Source organism: Nyctereutes procyonoides, unplaced genomic scaffold (assembly GCF_905146905.1).
Source record: "Nyctereutes procyonoides isolate TBG_1078 unplaced genomic scaffold, NYPRO_anot_genome, whole genome shotgun sequence".
NCBI lineage: Eukaryota > Metazoa > Chordata > Mammalia > Carnivora > Canidae > Nyctereutes > Nyctereutes procyonoides.
The window spans coordinates 8,778,898-8,802,967 of record NW_026575044.1 but is presented as its reverse complement, the minus strand read 5'-3'; the positions used below and the strand labels follow the sequence as shown (position 1 = coordinate 8,802,967).

The 24,070-nt window shown below is 42.1% G+C and overlaps 2 protein-coding genes across 2 annotated transcripts in view; both read right to left on the bottom strand.

Moving 5' to 3' along the window:
• EFCAB2 (EF-hand calcium binding domain 2) overlaps window positions 1-24,070 on the bottom strand; it is a 121,654-nt gene that overhangs the window by 10,193 nt on the left and 87,391 nt on the right. The window contains exon 3 of the mRNA XM_055324401.1: window positions 11,510-11,582. Coding sequence (XP_055180376.1) covers window positions 11,510-11,582 — 73 coding nt within the window. The remainder of the gene's footprint in view (window positions 1-11,509; window positions 11,583-24,070) is intronic.
• On the bottom strand, window positions 3,393-4,932 carry LOC129509050 (thioredoxin-dependent peroxide reductase, mitochondrial). Its single transcript, XM_055324400.1, has one exon. It carries the CDS (start codon window positions 4,911-4,913, stop codon window positions 4,140-4,142), a length of 774 nt encoding a protein of 257 aa, XP_055180375.1. The 5' UTR covers window positions 4,914-4,932; the 3' UTR covers window positions 3,393-4,139.

Sequence of the window (24,070 nt, the reverse complement as noted above, 5' to 3'; positions counted from 1 at the left end):
GTGAAAATTCATTTCTCCCCAGTGATACAACACCCGGTCAATAAATTGAACTATTTCATGCTTCACAAACACAAGATAATATCAGTAGTTAAGATGGTTTAAAAAGCATCTACATTTTGACTAGTTCCAGGTCACCAAATAAGATATGCATACCATTTTTAACTATTTGTAATAAAAAAATAAAACAAAAACCATGAGATATTTCAAGTTAGACTCTAAATTACACACATACAAATTTTTACATAAATCATGTCTCAAAATGAAAACAGTAAAATTTAGATATTTCTCTACCTTGGATGGAATAAAATAACAAAAATATATTGGCATTTGTCAAAAAATTATCTTTCCAAATGAAAAATCTATTTTGGAGAGAGAGAGAGAGTGCGCACAGGATCAAGGAGAGGCAGAGGGAGAGCATCTCAAGTGGGTCCCACACTCAGTACAGAGCCCAATGTGGGGCTCAATCCCAGGAACCTGAGATCAAGACCTGAGCCTAAATCAAGGGTTGAACACTTAACCTGAGCCACCCAGGCACCCCCAAATGAAAAATTTAAAAGAAATCTACTGTAGAATATATTTACTTCAAACATTCCAAAGGCTACTATAAAAAAAAAAATTAGGATATGTGATTCTTGGGATCCCTGGGTGGCGCAGTGGTTTGGCGCCTGCCTTTGGCCCAGGGCGCGATCCTGGAGACCCGGGATCGAATCCCTCTCATCGGGCTCCCGGTGCATGGAGCCTGCTTCTCCCTCCGCCTGTGTCTCTGCTCTCTCTCTCTCTCTCTCTCTCTCTCTCTCTGTGACTATCATAAGGTTAAAAAAAAAAAAAAAAGAAAGGATGTGATTCTTTCAGGTTTTAAGTCCCTTATTAATATAAGTATCAAAATAGTGTGAATCATCTCCCTGCGGACCATTAGAGATGCTAAGAATCAACAGGTGGCTAAACCAGAAAATTGCTAAGGTCCCTTCCAACTAGGACTTCCTACAACTTGAAGCTATAGAACTGGTGGCTGTCAAGCCATTAATTTCCCTATTTTATTCCGTTGCGTGTTGAGGGAAGAAGTCTAGGGATTCCAGCTCAACTAACTGAACTCTAAGATCACAGTCATGTTAAAAACATCCACAGGGAAATGATATGCAAGGAAGTACACTAAAATATTATGATCATATTAAGGTGTTGGATCACTGGAAAAGATTTTTCACTATTTCTTTTAAAAATTTCTAAATTTTTTTTAAATTTTTATTTATTTATGATAGTCACAGAGAGATAGAGGCAGAGACACAGGCAGAGGGAGAAGCAGGTTCCATGCACCGGGAGCCTGACGTGGGATTCGATCCCGGGTCTCCAGGATCGCACCCTGGGCCAAAGGCAAGCGCCAAACCGCTGCGCCACCCAGGGATCCCTATTTCTTTAAAAAATTTCTATATGTATTACTTTATTACAATAAAAATTTGAAATAAAAACTTGTATTAGTCTCATTATGACTGTTTATATTAAATTGTGAAATGCATTTATTTATAAATATTATGTATTTATGTAAGAGGGGAAAACCACTTTTACAGATTTCCCTGGGTTTTGTTTCCTGCTGTTGATCACTGCTTTAGCTCCATTTACTGTTTTTCTTCTAACTACAGATGTGTGATACTCTCAGGGTATTCCTTGTACAACACACGATCCCCTCAGCTCTCCCCCGCCCTCGCCATTTATCTATTTCCATTCCAAAGTCATGGCTGGTAGCCATTACTAGATAATCTCCAAAGTACTTCTTGGTCTACAATTCTTTTTATTTATTATTTAAGATTTTATTTATTTGAAAGAGAGAGAGAGCGGGAGGAGGAGCAAAAGTAGAGGGACAAGCAGAAGAATCCCCACTGAGCACAGAGCCCAATGCTGAGCTCGATCCCAGGACCCTGAGATCATGACCTGAGCTGAAATCAAGAGTCTGCCGCCTAACAGGCTGAGCCATCCACCCGCCCCAATCAGTCTACAATTCTTTAACTCCAACATCTAACATTAGCACAAATGAGAACAGATCTATTCCCTTCTCCCACTTTATCCAATGCCAGCGTACTTAGGAAAAATAACAGATGACAGTATTTCACATCACCAGCTACTTCAAAATCAGAACATAATCGCCCCCACCCTTTCTCAATCTCTGAGAAGCTTGGTATAGTTGGCATCTGAAGGCTGTGACATCTCAGGGCTCATCTGGAATCAGGATGATGCGATTAAGGTTCAGATTGATGCACACTATCACTTTACAAATATGTGGATTATGCAGATTTTACTCTACTAACTAGACAGCCATTTCTGAAGTTTCAAACACAAAAATTTCTGAGGATACTTAATCAATTAAAAATAATGAGAAACTGTGATTTGGGACCTTTGGGGCTTGTGGTATGTCTGGTGTGGTATGATATTTCTCATCCAAGACGAAATATGCAGGAAATGACTCAGTAAAACCATTACATTGTTTTCGCTGGTTACTAGGGAATATTGAACACGTTGACATCATACAGGCTACAGGCTTCTCACCACTATTAATTTGGCATTAAATCACTGACCACAGAAAAAGCAACAACATTCATTTGTGAGTTTCTTCATTTTGCTAAATGAATAGGACTGAACACAATCTCAAATATTTAAATGCCTAGGTATTCAAATTTTTGATGTTCACAATTTTAAAGTGTTTGAAACTATCTTGAGACATATTAGGATGAGGTTTCTTCAGTTTTCTTTGGTCTCTGCATGCCTGGTACCTGGCACGTGGTCAATGCTTGGTAATTATTTGACAAATGAACAATTACCAGCTCACAACAGTTTTTAATTACTTTTATGTACTGTAAACTTGGAATTTTGGAGCACACGAATCAGACTTATTGTAAAACTCTTCTTTCAAGTATATCTGAAGTGCTTTGCAAGCCTGAATTTCTCACTATTCTGATACTAGGTCTTGCAAGCACAAGAAGAAGGTGTTAAGAAACATAATTATAACCACAGGAAATGGTAGAGCAGGTTCTTGAACCAGATTATGGCAGGCTTCATTCTCAGTGCTAAGGATGCAACGATGTACAAAGCATAAACTCTGTGCCTTCAAGAAGTTTTTGATAGAAGTGAGACACAGACACATAAGTTGGTAACTTTGGATTATGTTGAACACTACTGACAAAACTATTAGAATAGATGTGTAGTGGCACTTCATCCTCCCCAATAAATATAGATGTTCATCATATTTCTAATATTAGTTAAAATAGATGTTTGTATATTCTGGATACAATGTCAAATAAATTATTTGCAAATATGTCTCCCCCAATCTGTGATTTATATTTGTTTGGTTTGTATATTTATATTTGTTGGTTTTTAACTGTGCATTTAAATGGGCAACATTTTTTTTTATTTTAAAATATGTTTATTATGTACTTTACATTGAGCACTTCAGAAAAGAAAATAATTACAATGATTTCAGAATGCAATTCCTGGATTCAATAAATGTCCTCTATAATTATATCCAATCAATATCTAGAGTTATATGTAGACCCTATGTCAGCTAACAAATAAGTAAAATAACTATATTAATCTCAGGGATGAGAGACACACATGATCACTTAAGTCACTCTGCCACCGTGTTTTTTTTAAAAACATGATTCACATTTGTTTCAAGTACATATACAGCCATTGCAAGAGTTACATTAGACCACTGATGTTAACACCTTAAAACTATGTATGATCTTTGCTGCCTTAAAAGAAAATTTAGTTTATCGCAAAGAAATTCAACAAAGTTTCAGGACCTATGATCACAAGCTACAACAGAGTAGCTTGTTGTACTACTCTGGTGAACATAAAGGTTCAAGTAAGGCCAACAAAGAAGAATGTTTCCTCTTTCCAATGAAGACATAATGCAAGGACTAGGTGAACTAGCATCCTACAAACTAGCTAGCCATCAAGAGGTTACCAATTAAAGGATGTGAGTACATTTAAAAGCCTTGGCCAGTGTTACAAAAACAAACATTTAGATTATTTACGAATATAAGCATAATTGGTGTTTTATCTTCTATAAATAATCATTTTTGAAATGCTAAAGGTGAGTTCCAACTGCGCTCTTTCCTCATGTGAGAAGAGGTGGGGACACACGGGATGACCTACTGATTTACCTTCTCAAAGTATTCTTTGGAAGCAGTTGGATGTGGCTTGATTGTAGGAGAATCCGGGGTCCAGTTTGCTGGGCAGACTTCTCCATGGGTTTCCACAAACTGGAATGCCTTCACCAAGCGGAGGGTCTCTTCCACACTTCGGCCCACAGGGAGATCATTGACACTCAAATGCTTGATGACTCCATTGGGGTCAATGATGAAGAGACCTCTTAGAGCAATACCGGGGCCTTCTAACAGCACGCCATAGTCTCGAGAAATCTGTTTAGTCAGATCTGACAGGAGTGCGATGTTCATGTGGCCCAAACCGCCATTCTTCCGCGGTGTGTTGATCCAGGCGAGATGGGTGAAGTGGGAATCCACTGACACTGCAACAACATCACAGTTCACGTCGTGAAATTCTTTGGCTTTGTCACTGAAAGCAACAATTTCTGTAGGACACACAAAGGTGAAGTCCAACGGATAGAAGAAAAGCACCAAATATCTCCCCTTAAAGTCATCGAGGGTTAGGTCTTTAAACTCTCCGTTGACAACGGCAGTGCCCTTAAAGTAGGGCGCATGCTGGGTGACAGCAGGAGCGTGGTAGGAGGAACTGGTGCTAAAAGCGAATTTTGCTTGACTAGAACCAGACCACAATACATTTGTCAGGCATGTTGTTCTGGAAGCAGCAGGTCTAAGGGCTGCAGAGGCAGAGATGCCCCATGGAATAGCACTCACATGTCGGGCAATCGAAGCCCGGAGGAACCTTCCCACCGCGGCCGCCATCTTCAGTGCGCGTGGGATTCGCCGGGCAATATTTTTTAATACTGATGAAGGTCATCAAATGTTTGTTGTGCTTTTTTTTTTTTTTTTATGGTTCATGCTTTTTGTGTCTTATCTAAGAAATGTTTGGCTAACCCAACATCACATGGTTTTCTCTCTGTCTTCTTCCAGAAGTTTATAGCTTTAGCTCATCTATTCAGGTCTATGACCCACTTCAAGTTAACCTTTGTGTGTGGAGTAAAAGAACGCTGAAGTTTGTTTTCTTTCTATTCAGATATCCTTTTGCTCTCACACTATTTATTGAAATGATAATCCTTACCTTCATTTAATTACTTTGGCACCTTTGTCAGAGATCTAAGTATGATTCTATGTCTGGATCCCCCAGTTTGTTCCATTGGTTTGTATGCTTCTCAGTACACAAATATCACACTGTGATGATTACTGTAGTTTCACTGTAAATCTTGCAATCAGGTAGTAAAATTCCACCTTTGCCCTTCTTTTTCAAAATTATTTTGATTATTCTAGTTCCTTTGCTTTTCCATCCAAATTTTGGCTCATAAATTTCTTCAAAAAAGCCCGCTATGATTTTGATTGCAAACATACTGAATCTATGCATCAAAGAACTGACATCCTAACAATGTTGTTTTGCAACCCACCAAAATGTATATCTATCCATTTAAGTCTTAATTTCTCTTTATAGTGTTTGCGTTTAAGTCTTGCCTTTATTTTGTTAAATTTATTCATTATTACATTTTCATGCTTTTTAAAATGGAGTTGTTTGATTTCATTTTTCTTATTGTTAATTTCTAATTATAGAAATACAATTAATTTTTCATGCTGACCATGTAGGCTGTGATCTGGCTAAATTCTCATATCAGTTCTAGAGCCTTTTTGGCAAATCTCTTAGGATTTCCTACATGAAAAATCATGTTGTCCGAAATAGAAATAGTTTCACTTTTTCTTTTCCAAACTGTATCTTTTATTATTTTTTCTTATCTTGTTGCACTAGCTAGGACCTCAAGTAAATGATGGAGAAGAGTGATGAACACAGGCATCTGTACCTTGTTCATGATTTTATGTAGAAAACACTGAGGGATCCCTGGGTGGTTCAGCAGTTTAGCGCTGGCCTTTGGCCCAGGGCTTGATCCTGAAGACCTGGGATCGAATCCCGCATCGGACTCCCTGCATGGAGCCTGCTTCTACTTCTGCCTGTGTCTCTGCCTCTATCTCTCTCTCCCTGTCTCTCGTGAATAAATAAATAAAATCTTAAAAAAAAAAAAAAGAAAACACTGAGTATGATTTTAGCCTTGAATTTTCATAGCTACCCCCTGGCCAGCTTGACAAGTTTCCTTTTATTCTTCATTTGCTGAGTATTTTTTTCTCTTTGATGGGTACTGAATTTTTTCAAATGCTTTTTTTCCTTATTTACTGAAATGATCATATGGTCTGTCTACTTTGTTCTTTGAGGTAATACATTACATTGATTGATGTTAAGCTAACCTTAGATTCCTGAAATAAACTCCACTTGTTCATGATGTGTTATCCTTTTAACATATTATTGAAATTGATTTGGTAAAATCTTATTAAGGACTTTTTACATCTTTGTTAATAAGATCTATTCTTTTTTGTAATAGGATTGTCAGGCTTGAACATCAGAGTAATGCTAGCCTGGAAGGTGTTACCTCCTGTAATGTTTTCAAAAAGAGTTTTGTGTAGAATGGGTACTAGTTCTTCCAGAAATGTCTGAGAGAATGCACTAGCAAAGCCATCTGAACTTCTAATTTTCTTTATGGGAAAGTTTTTAATTATAAATTTAGTTTTTATAATTGATATGGGGCTATTCTAATTCTCTAGGTTTTTTGGGTCAGTTTTGGTAATTTGTGTGTCTTGGGGAATTTGTCCGTTTTATCTAAGTTGCCAGGTTTATTAGCATAAAGTTGTTCCTTTCTTATCCTTTTAAAATGTCTGAAAGATAATGATAAACCCTCCTTTAATTTTGATGTAGGTAATTTGTCTTGATCATCTTAGTTAGAAGTTTATCAATTTTATTTGAAAAGACTAGTATTTTGCTATCAGTGATTTTTCTCTGTCCATTTTCTATTTCACTGATTTCTGCTGTTCATAATTGTCTTTCTTTCATTTATATTGAGTTTATGTTCCTCTTCTTTTTCCAGTTTGTTACAATGAGAATTTTGATAATTAATTTTAGGCCTTTTTTTCTTTTCTGGTATAATCATTTAAAGTTATAAGCTGGTCTCTAAGCACTGCTTACCTGTATCCCACAAGCTTGATATATTGTATTTTCTTTTATGATCAAGTTGTTTATCTTTATTTTTTTTGTTTATCTTTATTAATATGAATCCTTTTTTATTCCACATTATAAAATGCATTTATATTTATTTAAGTGCATTTTATTTTGATATGTTGTATTTTCATTAACGTTCACAAAATACTCTTGTGATACACAAAATTCCTCTTGTGATTTCTTCTTTGATTTGTGAATTATTGGAAAGTATGTTGCTTAATTTCAATTTTTTTTTCTTAATTTCAAATATTTGAAGATTTCCTAGTTATCTTATTCTCTATTGGTCTCTGACTTATTTCATATTTATTTATTTTTTTTTAGAGAGAGCGAGCAGGAGCAGTAGGGAGAGACAGAGGGAGGGAGAGAGAGAGCATCTTAAGCAGGCTCCACACTGAGCACAGATCCTGATGTGGGGCTCGATCTCACAACCCTGAGATCAGGACCTGCGCCAAATCAAGTAAGTCACTTAAGTGACTGAGTCACCCAGGTGCCTCTTCATTCCATTTTTTTTTAAGTTTTTATTTATTTATTTATTTATTCATTCATTCATTCATTCATTCATTAGAGACACAGAGAGAGAGAGAAAGCAGAGACACAGGCAGGACAAGCAGGCTCCATGCAGGGAGCCCGACGTGGGACTCGATCCCAGGTCTCCAGGATCACGCCCTGGGCTGAAGGCGGCACTAAACCGCTGGGCCACCCAGGATGCCCTCTCTTCATTTCATTTTTAAAATCAGAGAAAATATCCTATATGATTTCAATTTTTAAAGATTTACTGAGACTTGTTTTATGGCCCAGCACTTAATCTATCCTATTGAGCATTCCATACACTTGGAAAGAACATGTATTTTGCATTTTGTGGGTGTAGTGTCCTATAAATATCAATTAGGCTGGGGTGATTGATGGTTATCATCTACATCTTTGCTGATATTTTATGTAGATACTCTATCAATTATTTAGAGAGGGTTTTTAAAAGCTCCTTCTATGATTGTGGAATTGTCTGTCTATCCCTCTCTCTGTCCATTTTTGCCTCATGGATATTGCAGCTCTGTTATTAGCTACATGGACATTTATGATTTTTATACCTTCCTGATGAATGACCTTTTAAAAAAAATCACTGTATAATGTCATAATCTTACCAACATAGGTCTTATTTTGCAAATGTCTTTTAGTTCTCCTTTCTAATTACTTTAAATTCTCCACAATTCCACTTAGGTTTGAACTTCAAAGGCTGTAAACCTCTACATGCCCTTCCCACTGGTACTGAGATATTGTCCCATCCTCCTAGTTCCCACATGGAAGATCCTGGAAGGTTGTAACTTCATAGTAAAGGAAGAAGAATTGTTTGGTAACCTGTATGCCAATAAAATTTGGGTATTAAGCCTTCTCGCTGTTGCTGAGTTTTGTGATATTCCAAATGGGCTGAGATTACTTGGGGCCAGTTGGTAACTGAAGAATATGAAATAGAGGGATCAATGCCAAGTGATTTTTAAATGATCTGTTTTAAGAGAAACATCACACTATACTGCTCTTTAGGAAACAAGGGGCTGAGAGTATGTACTTAGACTATAATTTAAGTAAATGCCAACTAGAGAACTGCACATAGGTTTTGATGTTTTACAGAAGTTTAGAGCATCATCACATTATTGCATTTTATTTATTTTTTTACATTATTGCATTTTAAAGCAAAAGAAGTAGAAATAGTTTTCATTTCTGAAAATATTACAGAGCACTTAGCAATAAGGGATTCACTCCTAGAGCTTTACTATTTGGAGCTCTGGTTTTCTAAATGTATTTGATACCAACAAATATCTACGTGTTTTTTCTCTCTCACTTATTTGGGAAACCTCAAAAAAGGACAGTCACACCCAAAACTTCTGAAGTATATCACTATAATTTAATTTGAATAAATTGTGCACAAAGACAGAAAAGCACATACAGGGCTTAGACAACAGTCATCCGTCCTGGTCCAGCTGTTCTAACCATTTGTAACTTTCAAAGGTTGTGTCAATATATCTAAGAAAGGGACAATGACAAAATAAAATGCAGGGCCCTGAGCATCTACTGTGATTAACTGCCCAGACCCATGGGGTAACTTCAGTAGACAGGTACCTACAGAACAAGCAACCCCATATATGCACAGAGTGCCCATCAAGCAACACCTGATTCCTCATAGTTACCAGATTTAATCCTCATAAAGACACTATGCTATTTGCATTCCTTTTGTGGATGTGGAACCGACTTTGAAAGACAAAGCCGTAAGTGGTAGCTATGGGATTTGAACATAGACCTCCTGACACAAGATGTGGTGTTTATTCTACTTTGCCAGAGAAGCTTACAGATCAAGAGTTGGCAAACTTTTTCTGCAAAGGACCAGACAGTAGATATTTTAAGCTTTGCAAACCATATGGTCTCTGTCACAAGGATTCAGCTCACTCTTGTAGTGAGAAAACAGCCAAAGACAATATGTAAATAAATGAATTGAGCTTTGTTCAAATAAAACTTTATTTGTAAAAATAGGTGGTGGGCTGGATTTGGCCCAGGGATTGTGGTTTGCTGATTCAAACCTGCTCCATTTACTCTACTGAATTATATGCAATAATTATGAGTTCACTATAAATTCATCTTCCATTTCTTATCTGTTCCACAGCGCCAACTTTCCTCTTTCCCTAGCACAAATTCGAGCTTTGTCGATAAACACTGTCAAGCAGCGATCAACACCTTTTTTTTAAGAATGTGAGGACCAACTCAGGAAAAAAAAGATTTTTTTTCCCCTCTGAGTAAAAATAGTTTTATTGGGTCTCAAAATGGAAAAAAACAATGTAAAGATTTTGAGCTTTACTGAATTTTTTTTTTTACTGAATATTTTTAAATGTTAATGAAAAATCGGTACTGCTTTTTTAGTTGCCACAATGCTAATAGCAGGCAACAGAGTTGTCTTTCTAATCTTCCACTCCTTAACTGTATAGAGTGCTTTAGGATTCAAAACATGTCTTCTAATACATGATTGCATTTAGCTTTGAAGTAGGTATCATCACAGAGAAATGAACACAGAGGTCAAGTGACTCACCGAGTCAGTGCTGGGCTAGGCCCATAAATCAACAAAATCCCACTTCCTTGCCTGCCTCCCCTCATCTCCTGCTTGATTCTGGCCTCCACCAAAACCCACATGGAGAAGCAGCTCTGAACAGATTCTTCTCCTGGTGGTGGCCCAGGTAGCTTCGCTCCCTTCAGGCCTCTGCTTTGTTAAACTGAAAGCTACATCTGAGGTTAGTTAGACCAGACACTTTTCTGGGAAACCTAACAGGGCAGAAAGCTCTCTGATCTTGGGCCATTCATTACTGCTTTACAAGATTATTCCCTCCAGAGACTCATCGACGCTATTACAAATAACCATTTTTAAAATTCTTAGACTGTTCAGTCAGTGTCAAGTTGGTTCTTATTATTTTGTTATGTTTACTACTTATTCTGAAAGTTAGGGTTTTTCCCCCAAAAAAATATAAATTTCTTACAGTCCCCCTCCATTTCTATCTCCTCTGAACTGAAATTCTTCACCACAATTCCTTTCATCTGCCATGTTCTTTCCACACATAGTTGGTCCCAAGTATCTGCTTTCTTCAACTAATTTTATTTTTTTAAGACTTTATTTATTTAGGGGCACCTGGGTGGCTCAGTCAGTTAAGGGTCTGCCTTCTGCTTGGGTCATGATCTCAGGGTCCTGGGATAGAGTCCTGAATCAAGCTCCCTAATCAGTGGGGAGTTTATTTCTCCCTCTCCCTGCCCCTGATCATGCTTGATCTCTCTCTCTCTCTCTGGTTCACTCTCTCTCTCAAATGAATATAAGCTTTAAAAAAAAGATTGTATTTGTTTTATTTATGAGTGGGGAACGAATAGGGGGAGAGGGAGAAGCAGACTCCCCACTGAGTGGGGAGCCTTATGCGGGGCTCGATCTCATGACCCTTGGATCATGACCTGAGCTGAAATCAAGTGTCTGACACTCAACCGACTGAGCCACCCAGGTGCCCCTCTTCAACTAATTTTAGAATATAAATAATATCTAAGGTGGGCTCCTTACTTGAGCCATTGGGTTACTTGGTCAAAGCCATTTCTTCCAGATCTGATATTGTTTCAGAACTGCTGGCTGGCCAATCCACACAGTTGCCCAAATGTCTTCATCAAGTGCACCCATTATTAGTTTAGGACATTAGTTTAGGACATGCTTAGCTGCAGGTAAAGGTGTTCAAGTACAAGGAATGGGCATAGCAGGGAGCCCAGCCCATGCAGCCTTGCTTACCTCTAAGATCAGGTCATGCAGCTCTCCTTCACTTGGGCAGCACCCTAGTGACCTGATAATTGTTCCGATCTCTCTGCAGGAAAAAATAGTCAATAGTTTCAGAATATAAACTTTGAAAAGCAAGCGCCGTTGTTTCTCTAAACCACTTCAAGGGTGGACGTAGCACAGCAAATGAAGTCAATCAGTACTGCCTCATGGAGGAGAGAAGATATTTCCTGGGAAAGAAAAAGGCAGACAAGTGAACCAAAGGAAGACGAAACAGTGTTTGCACTGATTTACAAACTCAAGCCCTGCCTGAGCCAAAATCCACAAGTTCTAGAAAATGAAAAGGAGGGGAGAGGAAGAAAAAGAAATGCTGGCCACTTACTAGCTGATTTTGAATTCGTTAACTGTTTTGCACCTCACTGTCTGGGGCAGAACAATAATGTCTCCCCCAGAGGTTTGTGCAGAAGTTCACATTAGTGCAGAGTACTTAGTAGCAGGGCTCTGGTGTCAGATTGCCCTGCACTGTGCTAGGCAGGGCAGGCCAGTCTCTGAGTGCATAAGCCTAGCTGGGGCGTAACATATAACCTCTTCCTTCAAATACTTAGAATGGGGCTGGGAACACCCTCAGCATAAAATAATATGAATATCATAATATAAAAGCACAGCTCTTGGCAGAGTAGCCACTCCATAAATATTAATGACTCCCCTACCCTCCCATAATATCGTAATTCAATTTAGCAAATAACCTAAGTATGAATTATAGTCCGTATTCTCTAGATGCTAAGACAGAGGATTTGTAATAGATTATTAAATATCTCCACCAAGGAGCACCTGGGTGGCTTAGTAGTGGAGCGCCTGCCTTTGGCTCAGGTCATGATCCCGGGGTCCTGGGATCGAGTCCCACATCAGGCCCCCCACAAGGAGCCTGCTTCTCCTTCTGCCTATGTCTCCACCTCTGTGTGTGTGTCTCATGAATAAATAAAATATTTTTAAAATATATTTCCACTTAAAATTATTACAGTTGTAGTATTTGAGTGTGAACTTAATTTCACAAATACTTAACTAGAATATTTCATTTCTTAACCATTCTGGATGGTATCAGTGGTATGATATTTACTCCCTATTTTACTGAGAAAACATGTTAAACAAGAATGTCTAGGTTCATCACTTAAAGAGGTTGCAGAATGAGTAGTGAGAGGAAAACTGAAAATCAGTAACTGTGGGAGACGGGATTAATTTTCACTTATTGGTTTTCCTTCAGACTAAACGAGGGCCAGCTAAACATGTAAGGTCTTCTTATTTCATACCCACCCAAGCAGCTCAGTCCCAACACTCATGCATGGATTCTCATGCCCACATCCCTCATGAAGGTAGGACCTGAAGGTGATGCTGTGACTATAGACACTGAAGCATTCTATAAGCCTAGACTTTCAAGAAGTCCCCTAAAGGTGTCCCATGAATCTGGCTAACACCAATGTGGTAAATATATCATTGTAGCATCGGACTCCTGCTGTATGCATTGGAACTGATAGGGGAGCCTGGGTGGCTCAGGCGGTAAAGCATCTGCCTTCTGCTTAGGTAATGATCCTGAGGTCCTGAGATCGAGCCTGCGACAGGCTTCCTGCTCATCAGGGAGTCTGCTCCTTCCCTTGCTCATGCTTTCTCTCTCTCTCACTCAAATAAACAAATAAAATTAAACAAGAAAAAAGAACCGATAGTTAATGAGGCAAGGACAAAAAAACATATGATTTGTTAAGTATTCATAGATTTAGCCCCTCCATAACCTTCCAGGCCTCTCTATGTGCATCAGAGAACCACAGAGAGTCCAGAATCAGAGGGACCCAAGGAAAGGCTAGTTACCCTGCACGATGTTGGGGGGATGGGACAGGGGGGCCTGGAAGTCCCCACAGGCCCTCGTCTAGGACAGTGGTCCCTGCCTCCATCTGACTACTGAGCACTGGGCATGTGAGAAGCCCAAGTGAAAACAGGCTGTAACTGTAAAATACACATGGATTTCAAAAACCGAGTCTAGGGGAAAAAAAAGTAAAATATCTCTGATAATTTCTAAACTGATACATGTTGAAAAGACAATATTTGAGACACACTGGGTTGCATAAAACATAGCATTAAAATTAATTTTACCAGTTTGTCTTTCACCTTTTTTTAAAAAAATATGGTTACTAGAACATTTTATTTATTTATTTTTTTAATTTTTATTTATTCATGATAGTCACACAGAGAGAGAGAGAGAGAGGGAGAGAGAGGCAGAGACACAGGCAGAGGGAGAAGCAGGCTCCATGCACCGGGAGCCCGACGTGGGACTCGATCCCGGGTCTCCAGGATCGCGCCCTGGGCCAAAGGCAGGCGCTAAACCGCTGAGCCACCCAGGGATCCCCAGAACATTTTAAATTTTAAATCCGATACCCTCTGTTTCTGGAAATAGCTAGGAAGAGCTGCCATCGTGAGTCAGCCTTTGAGAAGAGACGTACGTGGAGGGAAAAGCAGAATTACCTTGTGCTGGGTCAGCAAGGTAATCAATACCCCTTGTGCCTGAGAAACTTGAGAGCAGATTGAAATGAGCCCTTTGTCGCTACCAATACCCAGGACATGGGAAGGGCTAAGGTGCTTGCTGGTGGGTGGGGTACAATCCACCCCCAAACGTGACACATGACAGAGGGAGCAGGAGGAAGGTCCAGGCTGCAGACAGCTCGGGGAGTGAGGCTGGGCTGCACAAGAGCTCCTCTGAGGAGACTGTGCTGGCGGGAAGAGACCAGCCAGGAGTCTAGCAAGAACTTTCCAGAGACCTGCCCCAACCCAGCTGTCCAAGGAAGAGGGCCTGCGCGAGCCCCCAGGGCCTCCCACCACCAGTGGGCTGCTCTGGGTCAGAGGGAGGCAGGTGCTTCCTTTCAGTCTAGAAAATTCTCTCTCCCCTGGCTCCCCTTAGAAAGACCCCTGCCCCTTCTCACCTCTCCTGAATGAATCCAGTTAGACTGGCTCACTCTTGCTCTGTCTGGGGAGACCACAGAAAACAAAGCTCGTTCCATTTGTCCGGCACCAAGCTGCTGCTTTCTCTCTAGTCCTAAAACATGAAGGCCTCACTCACGTAAGAGGAAAAGGCAAAAGGCTTCTTTGGCTGACAAGTCCACAATAACCCAGGAATGCCCTCTGTGCCCCTGCAAACCGGCCCACGAGCTGTGTTTTGCAGTGAATTCATCTACACATGACTGCTCGATATGTTCCAGCCAACCATTCAAAATGTCCATCTACCAGGATGCCTGGCTGGCTCCAGTGGTTGAGCGGCTGCCTTTGGCTCAGGACGTGATCCTGGGGTCCTGGGATCGAGTCCACTGGGCTCCCTGCATGGAGCCTGCTTCTCCCTTTGCCTGTGTCTCTGCCTCTCTGTGTGTGTGTGTCTCTCATGCATAAATAAATAGAATCCTTAAAACAAAACAAAACAAAAGCAAACAAAATTGCCATCTACCGCACCCTAACCCTCCCCCTCCATCCTGCCTGCTCCATTCATCTATCACCTCTTGCCTCAAGCTCCAAACCTCGGATGCACCTCACTTCAGCAGAAGACCCCACATATCTGTCACCCACGTCCCCAAACAGACGCAGACTGAGTGAGCACCACGGCTCACCATCCTACCACCTGCCACGTCAGCTGGGGCTGCACAGCTACACACCACAGCCCGGGCGGATGAAGGCAAAACATCATTGCTCACAGCTCTGGAGGCCACGGGGCCCAGGGCCAAGGCACCATCAGGTTCAGTGTCTGGTAAGAACCGTCTTCCTGGGGGGATCCCTGGGTGGCTCAGAGGTTTAGCTCCTGCCTTTGGCCCAGGGCATGATCCTGGAGTCCCGGGATCGAGTCCCCCGTCAGGCTCCCTGCATGGAGCCTGTTTCTCCCTCCTCCTGTGTCTCTGCCTCTCTCTCTCTCTCTATGTCTATCGTGAATAAATAAATAAAATCTTAAAAAAAAAAAAAGTCTTCCTGGCCTGCAATGGCCACCTGGCTCCGTGTCCTCACACAGCAGACTTCGAGCCCACTCTGGGTCCCCCTCTTCTTTTAAGGGCTCTAGTCATCGTGGGGGCCCCACTCTCCTGACCTCATCTAAACCTGACCACTTCCCAAAGGCGTACCTCCAAACGTCATCACATGGGGGTTTGGGCTATCTATGAATTTGGGAGGGACTCATGCATTCGGAGGGGGCCCCCTACCATTACAGGCCCTGCCCTGCCCGCTTACCTCTTTAGAAGTACATACATACTTCCCGCCCCTTCCCCCTCAGCCTCCAAGGAATAAAAAACTAACTCCTCTGAGTTTTTCTTAGTTCCTGTCTTGCCTCTTTCTTCCTCCTAATTATATGCATCACTTGGCACTCATCTGGGTAAGCATCCTCTCAAGTCCCTGGCTCTTGTGTCTTGTTCAGGACACACTCGCTCCCCACTCAGCATCTTCATCCTCTACCAGTTGCTTCTTCTTTTGCCCCCAAAATATTCAGATATTTTCCTCCCTTATCTTGAAGACTTTTTTTTTAAGATTTTATTTATTTACTCATGAAAGACACACACACACACACACAGAGAGAGAGAGAGAGAGAGAGAGAGAGAGAGAGAGAGGCAGAGACACGGGCAGAGGGAGAAGCAGGTTCCATGCAGGGAGCCCAATGCAGGACTCAATCCCAGGATCCCGGGATCATGACCTGAGCCAAAGGCGATGCTCAACCACTGAGTCACCCAGGCATCCCTTGAAGACATTTCTGATAGGTACCTGACCACCTCCAAGCCCACTCCCTCTGTTCCCACAGCCCCTGTTCCAAATCCTTCATCTTGTCTCCGTGAGTTCCCTGCCCACCATCCACTCCAGGCCCAGCCCCTCTGCAGACCCACTGTGCCTAGCTCCCCGCCACCCACTCCTCTGTCTGTCCCGCCTCTGACAGCCTCTCCACTCCTCTTTTGCTCCCACGGACCCTCAACTGCACTCTGCCCAGACCCCTGGTTGCAAAATGACTTCGCTGTTAAAACTGTCCCTTGAGCCGAAGAGAAGCAGCAGCAGCCCACAGAGAGAAGGCCACTAGTGATCTCAGCAACAGCACATTCAGGGACGGAGGAAGAGCAAGCCTGTGCGAGCGGCGATGGCAGGGGGACTTGGGTGGCCAGGGGGACAAGGTGGCAGCTCCGGAGAGGCACCTGCAGCTCCTGGCCAGGACTCTCACAGTTCAAACTCGGGCCCCAGAGATGCCTTTACTCCTCGCACTGCTCCGTGGCAGGGAGGGGGAGCCCCCACTCTCTCCATTTCATAGATAAGGAGACAACCCCAAGATGTTCAAGAACTTGCTCAGTGCATCCCAGCAGTGTCCCCCACCCCCACAGGGAGCAGGGCACCGGGGCTGCGGGTCCAACCTGGGGGGCAGGACATGAGACAGGACTAATTTGCCTTCTGGTTGGGAAGGGACACCTCCTCTGGGACTTGGAGAAGGGGTAGCCCCACAGCCCACTCACACCCCTCCACCACCTACAGGCTGCACACAGCCACACGCGGTTTAGCTCTGCTCTCAAGTGCTTCAATATTATTTTCTTTTTTTTTTTAAGATTTTATTTTATTTATTCATGAGAGACACACAGGGAGAGGCAGAGACACAGGCAGAGGGAGAAGCAGGTTCCCCATGGGGAGCCCGAGGCGGGACTCAATCTCAGGACCCTGGGATCACAACCTGATCATGCCACCCAGGCGTCCCATGTGCTTCAATATTCTGATCCACTTACTCCTGACAACAGCCCTACGAAGACAGCACCTACTCTACTCTACAGAGGAGGAAAACAAACCCAGAAGGGTGAGGTAACTTCCCCAGGATCCTAGAAGTGGTGGCTATGGGATCCCTACACACAGGTGGGAACCCACACTCTTCAACCCTGCACACTGCTGCCTCCTATAAACCTGGCCGGGGATTTCATGAGACTCACAGGAGAACTTGACCATAATGAGGTACTTCCAGAGAAGCTTGGAGGCTCCACCCTATGGGAGCCTCGAAGACAGATCCAGTCTGAAAACTGATGACCTGAGGTACAGACATGCTGGCAGATAAGGTTTTGTTCAGCACAGTGTTGGTCTCTATTTAGGTGGGGCGCGCACACACACACACACACACACACACACACACACGTCACAGGCCTGGTCCCTGTGGGAATCTGGGCTTATCACTCCTGGAAAGCAGCCATCATGTACTGGAGGAATTTACCTGCAAGAAGCAGGGGGATGAGCCAAATGACCTCCTCAAGTTCTCCCCAGCTACGCTTATTCTAAGATTATATTTAAACACACACACGCACATACCTGTGGCTTATGTAAGTGAATATTCTGGTTCTTAGAAAATATACACTGGAGTATTTCAGGGGAAAAGGTCATAACACCCACAGCTTATTCTCAAATAGTCCAGAAAAATTAAAATAATAATGAAAATGTGCAACTGTGTGTGTATATTATAAAAGAGGGAGAACATAGGCAAAAGTGAAATGTTAACATTTTGCATCTGTGCACCTGTGTGATGTCAAGTGTTCCATGTGCCACTTCTACTATTTGTCTTTAAGTGCGATTTTTTTAAATAAAAAGTTTTCATTAAAAACAAAACAAAAGGGGCACCTGGGTGGCTCAGTAATTGAGCATCAGCCTTTGGTTCAGGTCATGATCCCAGGGTCCTAGGACTGAGTACCGCATCAGGCTCGGGCTCCCCACGGGGAACTTGGTTCTCCCTCTGTCTGTTTCACTGTCTCTCTGTGTCTCTCATGAATCAATAAATAAAATGTTAAAAAAAAAAAAAACAAGAAGTGGGCACTGGGCTGGCTTAGTTGGAAGAGCACACGACTCTTGATCTTGAGGTCATGAGTTTGAGCCCCATGTTGGGTAGAGAGATACCAAAAAGTAAATAAACTTGAAAAACAAACAATATAAGCACATTTGAAATGAAAACCAAAGCAGTAAGAAGTCAACAGAAATCCTGCCTCATAGAACCTATTTAAAACAGTTACCTTTTTTTGTATTACACTTTATCTATCGTTTTGGCTTAAGAACAGGTAAAAGTATCTGGGGCAGATGGAGCCCTGTTCATCCTTGACCCCACAGTGAAGAAGGCAGCAGGGTGAACTGCTCCAGGCGGGTACAGGATGAGAGGAGGGTGGGGAGGGAAATTATAGGAGAAGCAAAGAGGCCTCTGAGCTCCTCTTGTTTGCACATGTTCTGAAATACAAGGCCAGAGGCACAGAAGACAGAGGATCCTAGGAGCGCCTTTGGCATTAGGATTCTGGTGCCAAGAACACAGGAATGCAGGCAGAGGGGTCGGGTGGACTCCAGAACCCCAGATGGTGCCGGGATGGGGCTGGGGTCCCGGCCATAAAGAAGGAAACCACGTAGCTAACCTGCCAGCCTCAGAAGTAATAAGGTTCCTAAACATGACCTAAGAAAAACAGAGAGGAAGAGAGGGCAAGACAGAACAGAGGTCGGAAAAACGTGAGGCCATGAGTTTCTGAGAAGGGGACAGAGGTCTAGAAAGGAGAAGAACGGCAAAGGGAAAAGTTAAAAACAAAAAAACCATGCTAGGAGTTAAAACTGTAGCTTTCAGAGACAAGGTATAAAAAATTCCAAAAGTTCCCAATGAACATAAAAGAAATTCAGAAATAAGAAATAACCAAGATGTTAGACAACTGGAACATTAAAATGAAACTATGAAATAAAGTGACACAAGTACACACCATATTGGGGCTGATTCACCTACTTCACTTCTACTAAATAGGATTTTGAATCAAGTGAAATGATTGAAAATTATTTTAAAGTAACTTTTAAGGGACGCCTGGGGGCCCCAGTCAATTGGCTTCTGACTCTGGATTTTGGCTCAGGTCATGATCTCAGGGTTGTGGGATGAAGACCCATGTTGGACTTCTCGCACACTGCAGTGTCTGCTTGGGACCCTCTCCCTGTAATCCTTCCTCTGCTCATGCTTGCTCTCTCTCAAATACAATCTTTAAAAAAAATAATAAAATAACTTTTACAACAATTGTAACATATTAAATCATTAAGGCATTTACAATTATTAATGCAACCTTTTAAAGCAACCAGTTAGAAACTTTACTGAAGTCAGTATAGTGAAACAAAACATTGTTCTTGAATTTTAATAATTCATCCCAAAGTCTTCCTGTCAGGCTTTTGGAAGCAAGAGCAGAGAAAAGGCACAAAGTCATTTGTGTACAATGGTGGGTGTGCCCCTTGGGAGGGAAAAGCCCTGATGAGCAGTATTTGCTTTTCCACCTTGTCCACACAGCCACCAGGGGCTCACAAAGAATGAAGCTACCAAAGTAAGTCGCTGGTGGAAGAGGTGGAAAGAAATGCCTGCCCCCCCCCCCCGGGGTCCCCACCACTGCCTGGCATCCCAGCACCTGTGCAAACTGCCTCACAAGCATAAGTGAGAGTAAAACATGGTGCTGCAATTAGGAGGAGGTAAACTTGGGAGTATTTAGTACCTTTTCATTGTTAGTTACCACATTCATGTTGCATTTTATACAGAACAACCTGAAAAAGTTGAGATCACTTACTGAGTTTGCCATGTGCCACTCCTACTTGTCTATAAGTATGATATTTTTTAAATAAAAAGTTTTCATTAAAAACAAAACAAAAGGGGCACCTGGGTGGCTCATCCCCCGGGTTCTCGTGCAGGAATTCAGCTAATCTCTGCACCCACCCAATTTCACTCTAAGTGCTGCCCAAGCGAGCTCCTTTGTTTTTAATATAATTTACTTGTAAATTTATGTCATTTACCTTTCATATAATTTAGTTTGTAACAGCAGCTTGCAGAATTCCTGAAAACCTAACAATCAGCTCCTGTGGGCTAGCTGCAAGTCAGGATGGTTTGGTTCCAACACTGATTCTCTGAGTCCTCACCACTTCATACGGACAGCTCCTGGCCCTGCGGTCCCTAGACAGGTTCATCTTCTCTTTTTTTTTTTTTTAAGATTTATTTATTTATGATAGACATAGAGAGAGAGAGAGAGGCAGAGACACAGGAGGAGGGAGAAGCAGGCTCCCTGCGAGGAGCCCAATGCAGGACTCGATCCCAGACCCCAGGATCATGCCCTGAGCCAAGGGCAAAATGCTCAACCACTGAGCCACCCCGGCATCCCGACAGGTTCATCTTGTGAACAACCCACTCAGTGTCCTACCGTGGATACAGAACAGAAATTAAATACAGTTCTTGTATTAAAAAACAAAAATAAAAACCATTTTTCCTTGGAAATTTTTTTTCTTTCATTTAAATCAATTTCGTGGGTAGCCCGGGTGGCTCAGCGGTTTAGCACCGCCTTCAGCCCAGGGACCTGGGATCAAATCCTGGAGACCCGGGATCGAATCCCACGTCCAGCTCCCCGCAGGGAGCCTGCTTCTCCCTCTGCCTGTGTCTCTGCCTCTCTCATGAATAAATAAAATCTAAAAAAAAAAAAAAAATCAACCAATCAATCAATTTCGTGTTTTTTTCTAATTGATGACACCTCAATTAAATCAACTATTTCATATAAAGTCTTAAAACTCTGCAGAGCTCTTCCCTGTATTTATAGGAGTAGATGTCTCACATTGATAAGAACTATGAATCAACTCCAGAAGCCTTTATGACTAAAGACTAAGAATCTGTTTCCGCACTTGCCCTATATATAATGTAATATAAACATGGGGACAAAAATCCCTTCTGAACACATGAGTCATGGTAAGGCTGCCCAATAAAGGCATCACCCTTTAATTCATGCACAGCTTGTGTGACCAGGGCCAGGCTGGTTCCCTGCAGGCCTGCAGTGGGTGCAGTGTCACGTTCCTGACACGAGGTGGCGCCAGTGCCACGGAGCTGGGCGGTGAGTCCTCCGGTTAAGGGCAGTCTAAGGTCAAAACCATTCCAAGTGAAGACCTGACTCAGGACAATGGATGCGATTGGAAGGGAGAAAGACACAGGCTAAAGACTTTACCTCCTCTATGGAATCGCTGATATTCAGCTAAGTATGAGAGAACGGTGAAAGCAATTCAAAAATTCTAAGAAGGAACAAACTAGAATTTGAAAATGATTTACATTCATCTCATAAATACTTGCCAAACACTACCGTGCACCAGGTACCATTCACAGCACAGCAGACAATGAGAGGAGGACCCTGCCCTCATAGAGGGAGTTTTCACACATTGATCTTTTCTCGCAAAGCCATGAAATGAAACCAACATAATAATGGCTAAACCTCCTTATTTGGACAATGGTTCTACTCAAAAAATAGGCTTATTTTTCTGAAGGTCCCTCTAATCAAGTGAGGATCATTTTTCCACTGCTAAAATATGCTTTCCAAAAAGCTCTGGGTTCTAACTTGTTACGGTATTATTTCTCATACCATCCTATATGCTAGAGTTTGCAGTCTCCAAGTGAAGAAATGGGTCTCCTGTGTATCTCAGAAAAGAACTCTATGAAACATCAGACACTACATAGAGAATAAATAATTCAGCTCCATCTTTACTTTTACCCTTGGCAACCACGCGGGAGGAAACATGCACACACACAAGTCTATGCCCTAGCTTGAGGCGGCAGCAGATACCATGAAGAAATCACCACCACCGTCATTATTATCATAACTGCATGAGTCTGCCTGCGGGGGGGTGGGGGGGTGTAAACAACAGGGATTGGTTTGCTCAAAGCTCTGGAGGCTGGAAGTCCAAGATCGAGATGGAGGCGGGGCGGTTTCTTCTGAGGCTTCTCCCCTGAGCTCGGAGATGGCCGCCTTCTCCCCATGTCCTCACCCTATCTTCCTCTGTGTGCTTGCCTCCCTGTCTCGGTGTGTCCAAATTTCTTCTCACAAGACTCCATTAAGACTGGATTTGGGCCCACTCTGATGCTCTTATTTTACCTTAATCACCTCTCTAACGACCTTATCATCAAATAAGGTTGTATTCAGAGGTGCTGGGCATTAGGGATGTGACTTCTGGGGGGACACGTCTAGGCCCATAACAGTAGCAGTCATGACTATTCTATGCTGAACGCTGCCACCTTTTTCTGGCCACTTCTCACCTGGATCACGGAAGTCACTCTCAGGTGTCACTGCCTCGGCTCTCATCAGCCACCTCCATCCACTCTCACAGGAGCCAGAACAATTTTTTACAACTGAACATTATAGTACGTAATTTCCCTGCCTATCACTCTCCGGTGACTTCCCACGGCACTGATAATGTCTGTGAGGCTCTATCTGATGAGGGCCTGCCAACCTCTCTCACTTGGTCTCACACCCTGGTCTCTGGCTGCCCACCATGTTGCCCCACGCTCCCGTGCTGGTCTGTAACACACTACACCCCTGCCCCTCCAGAGGACCTTTATATTTGCTCTCCCCCAGTTCGCATGGCTGGCTCCTTCAAATATTAAAGATCTTAACTCAAAAATGACCTCCACAGAAGCTTTCCCTGACCGGAGTTCTACACAGCTTCATCCCACCTCACCACACTCTCATTTGCTAATACATCATTCTCTTCTACCTTCCTTATAGTATTTTATTTATTTTTCCTTATAGTATTCTGTAACACTGTCCTGTTTTATTTACTTTATAGCACTGATTACCATCTGAAATCTCTTCACTTATATATTGTCTGTTTCTTGCCTCTAAAATGTAAGCCCCAAGGGGCTCAACTGGTTACTCAGCCAACACTTGATTTCGGTTCAGGTCATGATCTCAGGGCCACGGGATTAAGCCCCATGTCAGGCTCTGCACACAGTGGGGAGTCTGCTTATGACGCTCTCTCTCCCTCTCCCTTTCTTCTTCTACCTCTCTCTCTCTAAAAAAAAAAATAATAAAATAAAAAAATAAAAGCTCCATGAGGACAGAGGCCCTCCACTGCTATATTCCAACACTTAGAAGGAACTCACACATAATAGGGACTCAGCGTTTGTTGAATAATATATGAATTTGTAGAACACTTCACAATTTGAGAAATGCCTTTCAATTAAAAATAACTAATTCTAATTCTAATTCTCACATCAATCCATATTATCGTCCCCATTTTAAAGTAAGGAAACTAGAACTTTGACTCACCCTCCAGGAACACAACTAGAATGGAGCAAAACTGGAAGCAGATTCCATTCTCTGACTCCTGAGAGTCTGTCTTTCAGGACACTTACCAATGACATCTTCTTAGGACAAATCATGGTGGTTAATGTGATGTAAGGTGAAAAGTAGTGGCAGAGAAAAAGACTCAGATGCAGAACAGAACAAACATGGCTTTTGCGTATTTCTCATAGATGTTTTGGTTATAACAAGGGTTTAATAAGTGTTTACTCGATTAATTAACTAAAACATTTTCCATTGTTGTGAAAGGTCTAAATAATTCCAAGTTCAACATTGCCAAATGGCTGCTCACTGTCCAAACAAAACAAACAAAAAGCTCCCTATTTTTCTTTTTGAAAAATAGCACTGAAAAAAAAAAAGAAAAAGAAAAATAACACTGAAACACTATTTGGCAAACATGACAGTGACATTGTTATAAGTAAGGTCAATCAATGAATGCTGAAATCAGTAGACA